The sequence below is a fragment of the Jaculus jaculus genome, chromosome 14 (genome assembly GCF_020740685.1).
Source record: "Jaculus jaculus isolate mJacJac1 chromosome 14, mJacJac1.mat.Y.cur, whole genome shotgun sequence".
NCBI lineage: Eukaryota > Metazoa > Chordata > Mammalia > Rodentia > Dipodidae > Jaculus > Jaculus jaculus.
In genome coordinates, this window is record NC_059115.1 from 9,355,209 (window position 1) to 9,372,403 (window position 17,195).

General features: G+C 48.6%; 1 protein-coding gene across 4 annotated transcripts; it reads right to left on the reverse strand.

Moving 5' to 3' along the window:
- Nucleotides 1–7,716: 7,716 nt before the first annotated feature.
- Nucleotides 7,717–15,858, reverse strand: Znf446 (zinc finger protein 446). 4 transcript variants are annotated; one of them, XM_045133426.1, is made up of 6 exons: nucleotides 15,742–15,858; nucleotides 14,406–14,787; nucleotides 13,128–13,329; nucleotides 12,765–12,859; nucleotides 9,771–9,855; nucleotides 7,717–9,674 (listed from the first exon to the last, which is right to left on the reverse strand). In XM_045133426.1, the coding sequence occupies exons 2-6, from the start codon at nucleotides 14,745–14,747 to the stop codon at nucleotides 9,034–9,036; spliced, it is 1,365 nt and encodes a 454-aa protein (XP_044989361.1). In that variant the 5' UTR covers nucleotides 14,748–14,787; nucleotides 15,742–15,858; the 3' UTR covers nucleotides 7,717–9,033. The 4 variants fall into 4 exon arrangements, with proteins under 4 accessions (XP_044989361.1, XP_044989363.1, XP_044989362.1 ...); XM_045133428.1 differs by lacking the exon at nucleotides 15,742–15,858 and adding an exon at nucleotides 15,356–15,557 and having other exon boundaries at nucleotides 7,717–9,596; XM_045133427.1 differs by lacking the exon at nucleotides 15,742–15,858 and adding an exon at nucleotides 15,356–15,557 and having other exon boundaries at nucleotides 7,717–9,599.
- Between the last annotated feature and the right edge of the window lie 1,337 nt (nucleotides 15,859–17,195).

Here is a 17,195-nt window from a genome sequence, read left to right on the forward strand (position 1 = left end):
GTCTGCGTCAATGTGAGTGTGAAATGGGTGAAAGGAATAGGGTACATGGTAAATTGTGATTTAAGGCCACTCAGACTACAGAGGGGAGGTCAGCCTGAGCTCGAGTGAGACCCTACCTCGAAAAACAACATCAACAACAATAAAACTTACAAAAAAAAAAAAAAAGATAGAGGGGGCTTGAGAGATGACTTAGTGGTTAAGACACTTGCTTGCAAAGCTTAAAGACCCAGGTTCAACTCACCAGAACACACATAAACCAGGCACACAAGGTGGCGCATGTATCTGGAGTTCTACTGCACTGGCTAGAGGCCCTGGTGTGCCAGTTCTCTGTCTCTCATTCTGTCTGTCAGAAAATAAAACACAGCTGGAAAGATGGCTCAGTAGTTAATGAGCTTGCCTGCAAAACCTAATGACTGGAGTTCGATTCCCCAGTACACGCATAAAGGCAGTGTCTGGAGTTCATTTGCAGTGGCTGCAGACCCTGGTGTGCCTATTCTGTCTCTGCTTGCAAATAAATAAATATTTTTAAAAAGCGGGGGACAAAGAGATGGTTCAGCAGTTAAAGGTGCTTGTTTGCAAAGTCTGCAGGGCTGGGTCTGATTCTCCAGTACCCATGTAGAGCCAGATGCACAAAGTGGTACATATGTCTGGAGAATATATATATATATATTTCATTATTTATTTATTTGAGAGTGACAGAGAGAGAGAGAGGCAAATAGAGAGAGAGAGAATGGGCGTGCCAAGGCCTCCAGCCACTGCAAACGAACTCCAGACGCGTGCGCCCCCTTGTGCATCTGGCTAACGTGGGTCCTGGGGAATCGAGCCTCGAACCGGGGTCCTTAGGCTTCACAGGCAAGCGCTTAACCGCTAAGCCATCTCTCCAGCCCAATATTTTAATTTTTTGTTTTTAGAGGTAGGGTCTCACTGTAGCTCAGGCTTACCTGGAATTCACTCTATAGTCTCAGGTGGCTTCAAACTCACAGCAATCCTCCTACCTCTGCCTCCCAAGTGCTGGGATTAGAGGCATGTGCCACCATACCCGGCTAAATGTGCTTTTTTGGGGGGCTCTTTCTACAGCTAAGGTTGACCTTGAACTCACTCTGTAGTTCCAGGCTGGCCTCAAACTCATGATGTTCTTCTTTGCCTCTCAAATGCTGGAATTAAAGGTGCATGCAGAGCACCTGGCCAAACACAGAGATTTTTGTTTGTTTAATATTTATTTATTTGTGAGAAAGAGAGAAAGCATATAGAAAGACAGTGAGTACAGGCACACCAGGGCTTCTAGCCACAGCAAACAAACCCCAGATGCATGCACCATTTGTACATCTGGCTTTACATGGGTACTGAGAAATTGAACCATGGCATCAGCCTTTGTAAGCAAGTGCCTTTAACTATTAAGCCTTCTCTCCAGCCCCAACACAAAGTTTTAAGAGAACAGTCTGGAAACAGAAATCCAAAATCCTTGATTCACGCTGACTTGTCAGGCCAGTGGACCCATACATATAAAGTAATCCACAAGCATGTGCCACCACGTACTTAAAAAAAAAAAAAATTTTTAGTTGGGTGTGGTGGCACATGCCTTTAGTCCTAGCACTTAGGAGGCAGAGGTAAGAGAATCACCATGATTTTGAGGCCAGTCTGAGAATACATAGTGCATTCCAGGTCAGCCTGGGCTACAGCAAGAACCTCCCTCAAAAAAACAAAACAAAACAATTTTTTTTTTTTTAACTTAGAGCTGGAGAAATGGCTTAGCGGTTAAGGCACTTGCCTTCAAAGCCAAAGCACCCAGGTTCAATTCTCTAGGACTCACATAAGCCAGATGCACAAGGTGGTGCATGTGTGTAGAGTTCATTTGCAGTGGCTGGAGGTCCTGGTGTGCCCATTCTCTATTTCTTTACCCATCTCTCTCTCTCTCAAATAAATAAATAATAAACTAAAAGCAATCTGACTGGCTCACTCAGGAAAACACCCATAAGGGTTCATCACCTACTGTCTTGCATCCTCTCGTGTTCCCATTAAGCATTATGGCCTTTCTTGCAAAGCCAAAATGCCTGATAGATGTGGTTGTATTCCCCAGAATCCACTTAGGGCTAGACACACAGCCAGGCGTGGTGGTATATGCCTTTAATCAAGCACTGAAGAGGCTGAAGTGGGAAGATCTCCATGAGTTTGAGACCAGCCTGGGACTGCAGAGTGAATTTCAGGTCAGGCTGGGCTAAGTGAGACCCTACTCTAAAAACAAACAAAAGAAGTCATACTGCTGGGTGTGGTGGCACACTTTTAATCCCAGCACTTGGGAGGCAGAGGTAGGAGGATGGCCCCGAGTTCTGCCTCCTGGGCTAGAGCAAGACCCTACCTTGAAAAATGGGAAAAAAAAAAGTCATAAATCAAGTTTTGTTGTTGTTGTTGTTTTTTGGTCCCCCCTACCTCTGCCTCCGAGTGTGCCACCACACCCAGTTCAAAGTAGTTTTTAAGTACACTGATGGAAATATTGGGTAGGTAGGTTGCAACAAAGAAATAATCTGCTATGTGTTTCAAATGTCATCACATTCTTAGCTTTTGTGTTGGTGGAAGCTAGAGATCTGTTAATACATTCCAAAAGGTTTTTCCTGAAGGTCACCCACAGGTGGGCAATGAATGGCTATTAACGGGGCTGAAGATAGCCTAAGATAATTTGGCTCCAGATATGCCACATTCCAATTATCCATAATCATAAACTTCTAATCAGTCAATCAGCCTTGAAAAATCTTTAACATGGGTGTGGCTTTTTGATCTGAACTTAAGTTCACAGTTCAATCAATCAGCAGTACTGGGGGAAAAAAAAATCTTAGCATGAATCCAAAGACCTAAGTACTGGGGAAGTTAGGAGGGTGATTGTGAAAGTCTGAAGGCCTAAAAATCAGGAGCATTTATGGCAGGAAAAGAAATTTCAGCTTGGAATGAACTTGTCCTTTTACATATATATTATTCATTTTTGTTACTTGTTTATTTTGGTTTTTCAAGGTAGGGTCTCACTCTAGCCTAGGCTGACCTGGAGTTCTCAGGGTGGCCTTGAACTCATGGCAGTCTTTCTACCTCTGCATCCCAAGTGCTGGGATCAAAGGCGTGCACCACCATACCCAGCTTGTTGTTTATGAAAGAGATAGCGAGTATGTGTGCATGCACACACACGCAGAACAGGCCTCTTGTTGCTGCAAATGAGCTCCAGACACATGCACCTATTTGTACATCTGGTTTTAAATACATACTGGGGAATCAAATCCTGGCTGAGGGATTTTTTGAGGTGAGGTTTCACTCTAGCCCAGGCAGACCTGGAATTCACCATGTAGTACCAGGGTGACCTGTAACTCACAGTGATCCTCCTACCACTGCCTCTGGGATAAAGGCCTGTGCCACCACGCCCAGCTTGAATGACTTTTTTTTTTTTTTTTGAAGTAGGGTTTCAGTGTAGTACAGGCTGACTTGGAACTCACTATGTAGCCTCAAGGTGGCCTTGAACTCATGGTGATCCTCCTACCTCTGCCTCCCAAGTGCTGGGATTAAAGGTGTGCGCCACCACACCCACACCCGGCTTTTGAATGATCTCTTTAAATTAGGATTTCTTTCTTTTTTTGTTATTTATTTATTTGCAATTGGAGAGAGAGAGACAGAGACAAAGACAGAGAATGGGCATGCCAGGGCTTCTAGCCACTGCCTATCTGTTTCTTCCAAGTGCTGGGATTAAAGGCATGAGAATGAATCTAGGGCCTCTAGCAAGCCAGGAAAACACTTTACCACCAAGCCATGCCCCTAGCCCCTCACTGGTGGATTTTAGACAAGTGATCTACCATAAACTGAGCTATATATCCTTAGCCTTTGGTAAAATAAATAAATAAAAATAAAAATTTTAGAAAAGGGATGGAGAGATGGTTCAATGCTTAAAGACTCTAGCTTGCAACATCTAACGGCCCAGGTACTGATTCTCCACTACCCAGGTAAAGCCAGATGCACAAAATGATGCATACATTTGGAGTTCCTTTACAGAGGCAGGAGGTCTTTGTGTGTCCATTCTCCCTCTGTCTGCCATGTTTTGTCTCAAATAAATAAATAAATAAAAATATTTTAAAAGGGCTGGAGAGATGGCTTAGCAGTTAAAGCATTTGCCTGCAGAGCCAAAGGATCCTGGTTCGACTCTCCAGGACCCACGTTAGCCAGATGCACAAGGGGGCACATGTGTCTGGAGTTCATTTGCAGTGGCTGGAAACCCTGGCACACCCATTCTCTCTCTCTCAAATAAATAAATAAAATGTTTTTTTTTTTAAAAGGGTTGGAGAGGTTGCTTAATGGTTAAGGCACTTGCTTGCAATGCCTAAAGACCCAGGTTCAATTCCTCAGTACCCATGTAAGCCAGATACACATGGTGGTACATGTTTCTGGAGTTTGCAGTGGCTAGAGGTCCTGGTGTGCCTTTCTCTCTCTCTCTCATAAACACATGAAAATAAATTTAAAATATAAAAAAATAAAGTAGGGCTGGAGAGATGGCTTAGCACTTAAGACACTTGTCTGTGAAGCCTAAGGACCCAGGTTCAATTCTCCAGTACCCATGTAAGCCAGATGCTCAGGGTTGATACATGCATCTGGAGTCTGTTTGCAGTGGCTAGAGGCCCTGGTATGCCCATTCTCTCTGTCTGCCTGTCTCTGAAGTAAATAAATATAAAAATATTTTAAAAATAGGCTTGGCGTAGTGGCACACGCCTTTAAACTCAGCACTCAAGGCCACCCTGAGACTCCATAGAGAACTCCAGGTCAGCCTGGGCCAGAGTGAGACTCAGAAAGCAAAACAAGCAAACCAAAAAAAAAAAATATATATATATATATATTTTTGTTTGTTGGTTTTTTTCAAGGTAGGTTCTCACTCCAGCTCAGGCTGACCTGGAATTCACTATGGAGTCTCAGGGTGGCCTTGAACTCACGGTGATCCTCCTACCTCTGCCTCCCGAGTGCTGGGATTAAAGGCGTGCGCCACCATGCCCGGCCGAAACTAATTTTTAAATAAAAATAAAATCCCCCCCCATGCCTTTAACTCATGGCAATCCTCCTACCTCTGCCTCCTGAGAATAAAGGCGTGTGACACCATGCACAGCAATAAAATGTTTTTTATATAGAGCCTTAATCTACTATTATCCTGGATCTTGAACTCTTGTAACTCAATCAGGTCTTGGTCTGTGCCAATAGGCCTGGCTATAAAGTTAATTTGTTGGATTTAAAAAAATATATTTTTTGAGAGCTGGGCATGGTGGCACACGCCTGTAATCCCAGCACTCAGGAGGCAGAGGTAGGAGGATCACTGTGAGTTCGAGGCCACCCTGAGACTCCATAGTGAATCCCAGGTCAGCCTGGGACAGAGTGAGACCCTACCTTGAAAAAATATATATGTATTTTTGAGGTAGGGTTTCCTTAGTCTAGGCTGACCTGGAATTCACTATGTAGTCTCATGCCGGCCTCGAACTCAATAGTGATCCTTCTACCTCTGCCTCCCAAGTTTCTTTTTTTGAGGGGGGGGGGGTTTGAGGTAAGAGTTTCACTCTAGCTCAAGCTGACCTGGATTTCATTATGTATTGTCAGGGTGGCCTCGAATTTACAGCGGTCCTCCTACCTCTGCCTCCCGGGTGCTGCATGTGCCAACATGACTAGCATTTTTTTTTGACGTAGGGTCTCACTCTAGCCCAGGCTGACCTCATGATCAAGAAGTCATCAAGAATCAAGGACTTGGGTGGACAGGAGAAATCAATCAGCAGTTAAAGGAACTTGCTTGCAAAGCCTGATGGCCTGGGTACAATTCCTCAGAACCCATGAAAAGCCACATGCACAAATGGTACATGTGTGTGGAGTTTTCTTTGCAGCATCAAGGGGTCCTGGAGTACCCATTTTCTCTCTGCTTGCAAATAAATAATTAAAAAAAAGAACTCAAGGCCAGACTGGACTATATAGTGAGACTATTTCATCCACTCTTCACAAAACTAAAATTAATGTGAAGAGGTTGATTCTAGAATGCAACTTGGGGCTAACAAAGAGGCTGAGCTGTCTGGGACAGAGGTAATGGGCAAATGAAGATATGAATATACCTGGAGGCATGAAATTCAAACCACTAATGGCCAAGTGCAGGAGGAACACGTGGTGCAAGGAGACACACATGTGAGCAAACAGAAAGGAGGGCTCAGACAGACTGAGCACTTCAATCATGTTCTACCTACAACAGGGGAGCAATGAGGGAGGGCAAATAGTTGGCATGTTGAAACCTTTCCAAGTGGTACTCTGGTCCAGATCTCTGGAAGATAGTTTGATGAACCCATCAAGAATTAAAAACTGGGGCTGGAGAGATGACTTAGCGGTTAAGGCACATACCTGCAAAGCCTAAGGACCCAGGTTTGATTCTCCAGGTCCCACGTAAGCTTGATTCACATGGTGGTGCATGCATCTGGAGTTTGTTTGCAGTGGCTAGAGACCCTGGCACACCTATTCTCTCTCTCTCCCGTTCTCTGTCTCTAATAAAAAAAAAATAATAAAATCTGGAGGGCTGGGGGTGAGAGGCAGAAGTAGCACGATCGCCATAAATTCAAGGCCAGCCTGAGACAACAAGTAAATTCCGGGTCAGCCTGGGGCTAGAGCAAGACCCTCCCTCAAAAAAATAAAAAAAAAAAGAGCCCCAGAAATCAACAGGCTGAGGTAAGATTTCTGTGAGTTTGAGGCTAGCCTGGGCTAGAGCGAGGCCCTATCTCAAAAAACAAAAAAAAGTTTAAAAATGGGGGAAGGGATGGGCGTGGTGGCACATGCCTTTAATCCCAGAACTCAGGAGGCCCAGGTAGGAGGATTGCTGAGTATGAGGCAGGCCTGAGACAACATTGTTAATTTCAGGTCAGCCTGGACTAGAGTGAGACTCTACCTCAAAAAAAAAAAAAAAAAAAAAAAAAAAAGAGGGCTGGAAAGATGGCTCCGTGGTTAAAAGCTCTTGCTTACAAAGCCTGATGGCCTGATTTCAATGCCTCAGTGTCCACATAAAGCCAGATGCACAAAGTAGTGCATGCATATGGAGTTTGTGTTTGCAGTGGAAAGAGGCCCTGGAATGTCCTTTTATACTCCTCTCAAATAAATTATTTTTAAAAATTAATTTGAGACGGGGAGGGGATATGATGGAGAATGGAATTTTAAAGGGGAAAGCGGGGGGTGGGGAAGAGGTATTACCATGGGATATTTTTATAATCATGGAAAATCTTAATAAAAATTGAGAAACATAAAATGAATTTAAGGGCTAGAGAGATGGCTCAGCAGTTAAGGCACTTGCCTGCAAAGCCTGAGGATCCCAGTTTGATCCTCTAGTACCCATGTAAAGCCAGATGTACAAGTGGCACATATATTTGGAGTTCATTCCCTGCAGTGGCTAGAGGTCCTGGTGTACCCATTCTCTCCCTGTCAAATAAATGAATATTTTAAAAAATGAATTTAAAGAAATGGGGAGCGGGGAATGGCCAGCAGCTAGGAAGGTGGCTCAGCAGTTAAAGGTACGTGTTTGCAACACCTGCTAGCCCAAGTTTATTTCCCAAGCCAACCACATAAGCCAGATCCAAAAACTGGTACAGGGCTGGAGAGAGAGCTCAGCAGTTAAGGCGCTTGCCTGCAGAGGCTAATGACTGGTTTTGATTCCCCACTGTCTACACAAAGCCAAATACACAAGTGGCACATACATCTGGAGCTCGTGGCTGAAGGACCTGGTGCACCTATGCCCTCCGCTCACAAATAAATAAAAATACTAAAAACCAAACAAAAACATACGTCCCTTCATCTGACCGTCAAGATACATTACTTTGGAGTATCCAATTGAGCCAATGTCATCAGAACACCTTGTAAGTGGCCGAGTGTCAGTGATACAGTACGAGAAACCTGACCAGACACTGCTGGAGATGCAGAAGAGCCAGAGGACTCAGGAAGCCTTGAGGCAGAAGGATTCTGCTGCCCCCTTTGGGCCAGTGCGATACCTCGAGCAGTAAGCAAGTCTGTTGTTTCAGGGCACTCACCAATAGTTTTGGCGGATAACTATCAGTACAGTGCAGACAGGTCCCAAGTGACTGCTCAGAGCTCCCTGGGCAGTAGAGTAGGCCCTTGCCCTCCTGCTTCATGACTGACTGGCTATGTAGGGTGTATAGCTCTGACCTAGAAGTGAGCGCAGTTTAAAGCATCTGTTTGTTGCCTATCTTCTCAGAGGTCACTCATATCCACCCACCCTGAGAAAGGAAATCCCCTTACTGTGGGTACCCAAGCCCACATTCAGGAGTTCAAAGGTCAGTGAAGTGGTGAGTGATGTGGGTGGCCAAGGATCCAGGCAGGCTGGGGGACATGACTGTGGTGACAATGGGGATGGTCCTTCTGGCCTCATTGTTATGTGGGTCCAGTGGCCAGCCAGGAGTAGCACACCACTTTTCCAATCAGCAAAAGCCACTTAGGATTCTTACTTGGAAACTGCTATCATAAAAGTTTAATTTAGAGCCGGGTATGGTGGTGCATGCCTTTAATCCCAGCTCTTGGGATGCTGAGGTAGGAGGATGCATTGAGTTCCAGGTCAGCCTGGGTTAGTGAAACCCTGCCTCAAAAAAAAGTGTAATTTATGTTAAAAACTGAGGACGTTAGTTCAGGGAGCGCATGCAGCAGCACGGAAGCCAGCTTTTTTGGGGGGGGGGCTTCCTGTGCCTTCTTTCTACAGAGACTCCAGCAACGAGGCTGGCAACCTAAGGGACGCAAGTGCCTCTGCTGGTGGAAGCCCGGGCCTCGGCATCACTCCAGCATGGGTCAGGGAAGTCAAACCCAGGGTTAGCTCTAGAAGGCAGGGGCAAAAGGACAAAGCTTATTTCCTACACATCGGGAGTAGTGAATCTTCTCGGGATCCCTGATTCGCTGGGGTATGTCCTGCTACCTCCAGAGCCTTGTGTTGACTGGAGTGGGTGCTTGGGTGCTACATCAAGGGCTAGACACTCCCCAAATGCATGCACCCACTCTGGTTGCTCATGGGGCCTCAGGCTGGTGGCTTTTCCTGTGAATAACCAGCTGGGACTTCCAGTCAAAGCCACACCCACAGTCCACACAGAAGTGGCGCTGCTGGCCCACGTGGCTTTTGCGGTGGATGACCAGCTGGGACTTCCAGCTGAAGCTGCGACCACACTGCTCACACGCGTAGCTCTTCGAGCTGGCGGGGCGTCGCACAGTGGACTCCTGGCGTGTCTGTAGTGGCTTTTCCAGGCCCTGTCCACCTGTGTGTGTGCGGTGGTGGATGACGAACACTGACTTCCACTCGAAACTGAGGCCACACTGCTCGCATGTGTACGTCTTTCGGGGTGCCGGCCCAGTGGGAGCTTCAGGAAGCAGTGCAGGAGACAAGCCTAGTGGGTCCCTGCAGGGGCTCTGGCTTTCACCTGGAGGGGATGTGCAGGCCTGGTGGAGCCCTGGTGATACAGTGGCCCCCACTCCTGAGAGGTGGCTCCTGTGGGCCTCGGGCTCTGAGCTTGCTATCTGCTGCCCTGGTCTTGGCTCTGACTCAGTTGATGCCTCTGGCCCAGAGGACGGCAGACCTGCTGGAGTGGGTGAAAGATGGTCAGTTGGTTGCTTCCTCGTGTGTGGGGCTTTCACAGAAGGGCAGGGCTGGGCACCTTTTAGGAGAGAGATTCATGTGAGCCCCAGAGGGGACGTAGGGCATGTGGGGAAGCACATGGAGAACGGAGGAAGGCAGGGTCAGAGGTCCTTACCCAGGGACATCACTGTGCCGTACTTCTCCAGCATCACGTCCCAGTACAGCTCCTTCTGTGACATGTCCAACAGACCCCACTCCTCCTGCAAGGATGCCACTTGTTCTTGCCCTTCCCACTCAGCCTCACCCACTACCTGATAAGTAAGCCACATCAGCGGCAGGCTAAGGACCAAGCCAAGAAGATGTTTGTGGAAAGTGGGTCAGCCTTCACCTGGCCCACCTACCACCATTTGTCCACCCAGCTACCAACCTCAGTGCAGGCCAGGGAGACTGAAACTGAAGGTGGGCTTTGCAGAGGCCTGAGAGCAACATGACTGTCTCCTTCCTGTCATCAAGTTCTGAAGAGGATGTGCTGAAAGGACAGCAAGAGACCAGAGGACCGCCTGGGACCCAGCCACCTTCTGCCAAGCCTCTGGTTACAAGAAAACTCTAGTGGATAACTTTAGTGAGTTGGCGTGTGGCTGGTTAGAGGTCGCGGGTGTACACTTAGAGGAATGGCAAGAGGTATTTTTGAAATCCACTGGAGAGGCGAGTGGAGCGCCACTGTGAGACGAGGTCCGAGCCGGCACTCGGCTTACTCGAGCAGCTGTGACGTGTGCATGCTCACTCACCAACCAAAGGACAGTTCGTAGAATTACCCTAAAGACCATGCCCGCATTTTGGAAAATGGTGGTTTCCTCCCTACTGTCATTAGGACCTTCAGGGTTCAAAAGAAGGGCCTGATAGATAGGAAAAAGCGTTGGTAAAGAGCTTTTGGCTATTTCCATATGCAGATGGACAGGAAATCCTCATGTAAACCAGATAGTAAGCTCCGTTCACCTCCAACCCCAAATACGTGGCTCTGCTGGGACATGTGGTGACTAACGTTTCCCAGATTTGCTATGACTTCAAGGTCAGGTGATAGGGAGGTTGAGGGGTTAAGAAGGAAAGGCTGCTAAGGAGAAGTAGATGCCCAGAGCTGCTCCAGCACCCTTGGTTTCTGATTTTTCTTTTTTTCTTTCATTTTTCAAGATAGGGTCTCACTCTAGCTCAGGCTGACCTGGAATTCACTCTGGAGTCTCAGGGTGACCTTGAACTCATGGCAATCTTCCTACCTTTGCCTCCCCAGTGCTGAGATTAAAGGTATGCCCCACCACACCCAGCTTGGTTTCTGATTTTTTCCAAAACATTGAATATGGGTTAGAAGAAAAGTCAGGTGACACTTGACTGAAAAGGTTTATAAACGAAGAGCCTACCCTTTTAAATTTTTGTATAAAGCTGTGAACTTTATAACTTTGTAAAGGAAGATATAAAGCAAATACAAGAGGAAAATAAAGTACTTTTACTACAAGAAAAAATAAAAAAGGGCTCTTCCTTTTATTTATTTATTTATTTATTTTTTTGAGATAAGGTCTCACTGTAGCCTAAGCTGGCATTGAAGTCATGTTGATTTTCCTAACTCTGCCTCCCAACTGCTGGGATTAAAGACATGAACCACGGGCTGGAGAAATGACTTAGTGGTTAAAGTACTTGCCTGTGAAACCTAAAGACCTATGTTTGACTCTTTAGATCTCACATAAGCCAGACACACAAGGTGATGCAAGGTGAAAGGTTCACATATGCACAAGATGGCACACACATATGGAGTTTGATTACAGTGGTTGAAAGTCTGGTGCACCAATTATCTCTCTCTCTCAAAAAAAGAAGAAGAAGAAGAAGAAGGAAGAAGAAGAAGAAGAAGGAGGAAGAGGAAGAAGGAGGAAGAGGAAGAAGGAGGAAGAGGAAGAAGGAGGAAGAGGAAGAAGGAGGAAGAAGGAGGAAGAAGAAGAAGGAAGAAGAAGGAGGAGGAAGAAGAAGGAGAAGGAAGAGGAGGGAGGAGGAAGAGGAGGGAGGAGGAGGAAGAGGAGGGAGGAGGAGGAAGAGGAGGGAGGAAGAGGAGGAGGAAGAGGAGGAGGAAGAGGAGGAAGAAGAAGAAGAAGGAGGAGGAGGAGGAGGAGGAGGCATGAGCCACCACACCTGGCTGTTTTTGCTTTTCAAGACACAGTCTGACCATGTAGCTCAGGCAGGCCTCAAACTTCTGATTCTCCTGCCTCTGTCTCCTCAGTGCTAGGATTACAGGCATGTGTCACTACACCTGGCTAACAGGGTAATTCTGGATGTGGGCACCTGGCTGAGGGGGGCGCAGAAGGCAGGAGGACCTAGGGTAAGAGGTATAATCAGGCACCTTTGCTGAGGTGAGGGGGCAGTGGTAGAGAAAGTTCTGGAAGCAGGTACCAGATGACTCAGGCAAGGGCCCAACAGAGTGATTTTAGTGGCACGGTGGGGATCAGCATGCAATGGTGTTACAAAGACACACACTCTCCTCTGCTCCAAATCCTACCATCCAGATGGGGCCATGCTGGATTGGGAAAAATAATACAGAAGAACGAGCCAAAACAGGTCTAGAGTGAGGGAGATGGCAGACAAGAACAGCTCTAGCGCGAGCTGGTGCTGGCTGGAAGGACACCATGGGGAAGGCTGAGGGCCTTCTCAGCCTTGAAGAACAGCTCAACCAGAAATTGTCCCGGAGATGGAAGTTCCCAAATGGAGGAGCTTAGAAGCAGGAAAGCTGGGAGAGGAAGAGACACCCCCTCCGCCAATACACACACTACAAACAAAGAAACATGTCTTAGCTGGGCTTTGAGCTAAGCTTCCTGGCTGGCCCAGGGCCTCTGGAGGCTGCAGAACCTCTCCACCAACTTCTCTGAAGGGTGAGAAAACCAAGCCTACCAGTTCTAGACATTCTGATCCATGTTTCTATGGCATGAGGCCTACATCTTTTCCAGAGACTACGTCTGTCCTTCTGCCCGCAGGACTTGTGGGGACACCTCTGACTACTCTCTACTTCTGGACATTAGAGAGCGGCACAGGAGTCCCTGGCCACAGACCCTGCAGAAACCTCCACACAGAAGGCAGTCACCAGGGACACTACCCTCCTTCCCATGACCTTCACTCCCTGATGGGGGCTGATTACCTGAATCCTGTGTGAGTGGAAAGATGTGGAGGCTGCTTCTTCATGTCCCAGATGCCCCTCAAGGGACTTAGCTGGAAGGAGGGGGCTGGGAGATGCTGAGAAGTGAAGCAGACAGAAAGGAGTATCAGAGGCAAGTGTTACTGCCTTGGCCATCCTCTGTCATTTGACATGGTGGACAGCCAGGCCTATGCCCCTGCCTCCAGGATCTACCTTTGCAGTCTCTCCAGGGTTGCAAGGATCCCTTGCTGTAGCTGGGATATCCAGACTCATTTCAGGAGTCTCAGCCCTGGAACAACCTCTCCTGGAGGCCCGCCCCTCTACTTCTTGCATTAGCCATCAGCTGTGGTGTAGCAACCCCCTCACCCATCTCCTGTCCATCTGTGCTGGGCTCTTCCTTCACAGTGCAAGTGAGTTGGGCAGACCCATCCATCCTGGAATCCTGTGGCTCCTCCCCAGGGCCTGTCTCAGCGGGCTCCATTGTCTCTGATGTATGGTGGGTTTCCAAGGACTCCTCTGTCTTCTGGACTCCAAGAAGCATCTTCGGCTTTAGGATGTGGGCTGTGATCTGAAGAGAAGAGGCGTGTCACAGGGTTGGACCTTCAGTCTGCCTCTCTAAGAAGCTAATGCCATTATACTCGTTGTTGTTCAGTAGTTTCCTTGGAATTGAATCATTTCATCTGCAAGTAAAGTTCATTAGACTTAGGAAGTGTGTTGGGGAGAGGGCCCAGTGATAAAGCACTCCCCAAAAAAACAAAAGTACCTGGGTTTGATCCCCAGATGTCATACAAAAAACCCCAAAGCCATTACACACACTTACCTGCACTCACACGCAATAAAAAAAATTTTTTTTTCCTAAAGACTCAGGGGCTGGAGAGAAGGTTCAATGGCTAAGAGTATCAGAGGACAGCCAGGAGTGGTGGTGCACATCTTTAATCCCAGCACTCAGAAGATTAGACTAGAGTGAAACCTTAACTCAGAAAAACCAAGGAGTATGAGGACCTGAGGATCCCTAAGAGAACACTCAAGTTCTATACCCAGGACCCACATAAATAGCTGGGCACAGCCACACATGTCTGTACCCCCAGTCTGTAGGGGAGCAGAGACTGGAGAACTGCTATAACTGGAGCTTGGAGAAAAAAAAAGAAGGGGGAGCTCTAGGGTTAGTAAGAGACTCTAGCTCAAATAAGCAGCAGTGGAAGAGTGATGGACAAGGAGAGGCCACCACAGGCAAGCACATGGGATGGCACATGGGCATATACGCACACGACCCGGGAAGTTCAGAGGCTCATTAAGGCCTAATAAACAAGGCTGAGCTCCTCCCAAGTCCCAGGAAGCTCCTGAAACTTATACAATCAAAGACCATTATCCAAAGTTACAGAATCAGGAAAGAGCTGCTGACTGGGAGACTCCGATCAGCCCAAGTGCCTGCCAGGTGTGCAGTGAGCTCCAGGTTCGGTTTCCATGGAGTCACCATCCAGGATGCAGGAGGGCCTCTGTGGTACAGCTGCCTTTGAGTCACTCATACTTCTGTAAGCAGCCCCAGTAAACTCATTGGTTCACCAAAATTGGATGTTGGTGTTAAGTGTGCTTCAACATGTTATCTGTGCTCCTCCCCTGGGAAAAGTTCCAGTCAACACTCACCCAGCCCAGTAGCTGCTCAGGGTCCTGCTGCAGCCCCTCAACAAGGGCCGCAGCTTCCTCAGGGCTGCCTGGTCGCTGCCCTCTTACCCAGGACTGGATCTCAGGGGGCAGCACACCCAGGAACTGCTCCAGCACCAGCAGTTCCAGCATCTGTTCCTTAGAGCAGGACTCAGGCCGCAGCCATTGACGACACAGCTCTCGCAGGTGGGCCAGCGCCTCCCGGGGCCCTGCCACTTCCTTATAGCAGAATCCCCGGAACTGCAGCCGCGCGGCCTCCGGATCCTTCAGGGTGGTCTTGGGGTCCCTGAGGGACAGATGTGGGGGACCCAGAGGAGATGGCATTCTTGTTTCAAAGTGTCTTTTTGGAGCTGACAAGAGGGACCTATATAAAAGGAGCAATCAGAGTGTGATTCAAGCATGCCTGGCCAAGGAAAGGCCGACACACCTAGCTCAGGGGCCAAGGCAAAGGATCCTGAAGCCAAGAAAGAGACTCTAGATGCTGATAGTCACTGACACCAAGAGGGAAGCCCTGGGGACAAATGGCTTGGGTACAAGGCATCTAGGCAGCTTCCAGGAAACTGCAAACAGATTTAAACACTTGGGTATATGGAAGACTGTTGGGAGATGACAGCGGACAAGGGTTCAGTGAAGCAGCAAGCAGCACCACAGTCCAGGCCCCTCCCCCCACTCCCGGTCTCTGGGACATGTTGCCTGAGGAGTTGGCTATGGGAAAGGAGCATTCACGTCATGGGGAGATGCAGAGTGGTACACCCGCAGGGATGAGGGTTCTAAGACACTGCCTGCTGACCGGTGTGGACTGTGGCTTTGCAATGCCTCCACCCACGCATGCAAAACTCAAGACCGAACAAAACAGCCATGTGCTGCGTGCAATCGTGCACTGGTAACTACGTCCTTGTCCTGAGTGAGGTTCTGGATTGAAACACGCTCACCTAAGGAGGGGGTAAATGTGTTCGGTCCAGGGGACCCTCAGATGTTGGAGGCCCGTCTCCTCTACATCGAAGAAAGGGGAGTAGAGGCCAGGGGTGGTGGCGCAAGCCTTTAGTCCCAGCACTTGGGAGGCAGACGTAGGAGGATCACGGTGAGTCGAGGCCAGGCTGATACTATATATAGTGAATTCCAGGTCAGCCTGGGCTACAGCGAAACCCTACCTTGGGAAAACAAAACAAAACAAAAAGAAAGGAGCAGAGGATGAGGCCGGGAAAGAGAACAGTGTTCTGGGTGGGGAAAAGGTCTACGTAAATACTGGGGGGTGGGGGGGCCTGGAGCTCAGGGAGTGGCGGCAGCGCAGGTCCCGGGGCGCCCGCGGCAAGCTCACCTCTACAGCCTCGCCGGCGCCCCAGCAGCTGAACTTACTTCCCGGAAGTGGCATTTTGCCGGTGCGACGGCCACTCGCAGAGCCCCGCCTGCGCGTTTCCCTAGCAACGTTGCTCTGACCAATCCCGCATCTTCCCAACAAGCACGGTTCCCACCTCCCTCTCCTCTCGGACTACACTTCCCAGGAACCCAGTGAGGACAAAACCACATTTTCAGAGACCTTCACGTCTCAGTCTCGCCCTTCCTCTTGAGGAGCCCCGGGTACCGCAGCATTCAGACCTGCTTTCGGGCTCAAGCGCTCGCTGACGAGTCGGTCTGCGCGTGCGCAAAACGGATCTGTTGGATACTGACGGACTCTCGACCAATCAGAGTCGGCTCTCTGCATAGGTCCCGCCCCTGACGGTCTCGCCGAGTCCCGGAGCGCGCCGCCTGCTTTCAGCTGTTGCCGTGGCGACGACTGACGCGTGGCCCGACTCTGGAGAAGCCCAGGCTGCACGGCGGCCTCGGGAGAGTTCCGTCCAGATCCCTGTCAGGAGTCGGGGTGGGCGTGGAGGCCTCGCTTCGGCTCGGCAGGCACTCAGATGAACCGCCGGGATCGCCTTCTGCCAGGCCTTCAGATCACAGCCCTGCACACGAAGACCAAGGAGTGTCTGCGTTTGAGAAGCACTCCACCTTTTACTTTAGGGACCACACGAGACACGCTGGTCCATATTTATTTATTCTCTCCCATCACACAGTGTCTTAAAAAATATATTTATTTTTATTTATTTATTAGGGAGACAGAAATAGGCAGAGAATGGACCCCCTGCTACTGCAAACAAAATACAGATTCGTGAATCATCTTGTTCTTACTTAGGTCCCGGGAAATTGAACCTAGGTCCTTAGGCTTCACAGGCAAGGGCTTTCACCACTAGCCCAGTGTTACTGATTTTTAAATGGCGCAGGCCTTTAATCCCAGTACTAGGGAGGCAGAGGTAGGAGGATCACCATGAGTTCAAGGCCACCCTGACACTAGAGTGAATATCAGGTCAGCCTGGGCTAAAGTGAGACCCTACCTCGAAAAACCAAAATAATAATAGTAATAATAATAATAATGGGTGGGCATAAACAAACTCCAGACCCATGTGCATCTGGCTTACGTGGAACCTGGAGAATTGAACCTGGCCTTAGGCTTCACAGGCAAATGCCTTAACTGCTAAGCCATCTCTACACGCTGTTTCCCCATTTTATATATATATATATATATTTTTTTTTGTTCATATTTTATTTATTTGAGAGCGACAGACACAGGGAGAAAGACAGATAGAGGGAGAGAGAGAGAGAATGGGCGCCCCAGGACTTCCAGCCACTGCAAATGAACTCCAGACGCGTGCGCCCCCTTGTGCATCTGCCTAACGTGGGACCTGGGGAAGCGAGCCTCAAACCGGGATCCTTAGGCTTCACAGGCAAGCGCTT

What these genes read in the sequence shown, in the direction of transcription:
- Znf446 (XM_045133426.1), bottom strand. Translation starts at nt 14,747, where the DNA reads ATGCCATCTCCTCTGGGTCCCCCACATCTGTCCCTCAGGGACCCCAAG. An exon ending in CTGAGCAGCTACTGGGCTGG is followed by an intron (nt 13,330 to 14,405) that starts GTGAGTGTTGAC and finishes TCTTCTCTTCAG; the next exon opens with ATCACAGCCCACATCCTAAA. An exon ending in CACAGATGGACAGGAGATGG is followed by an intron (nt 12,860 to 13,127) that starts GTGAGGGGGTTG and finishes TTCACTTCTCAG; the next exon opens with CATCTCCCAGCCCCCTCCTT.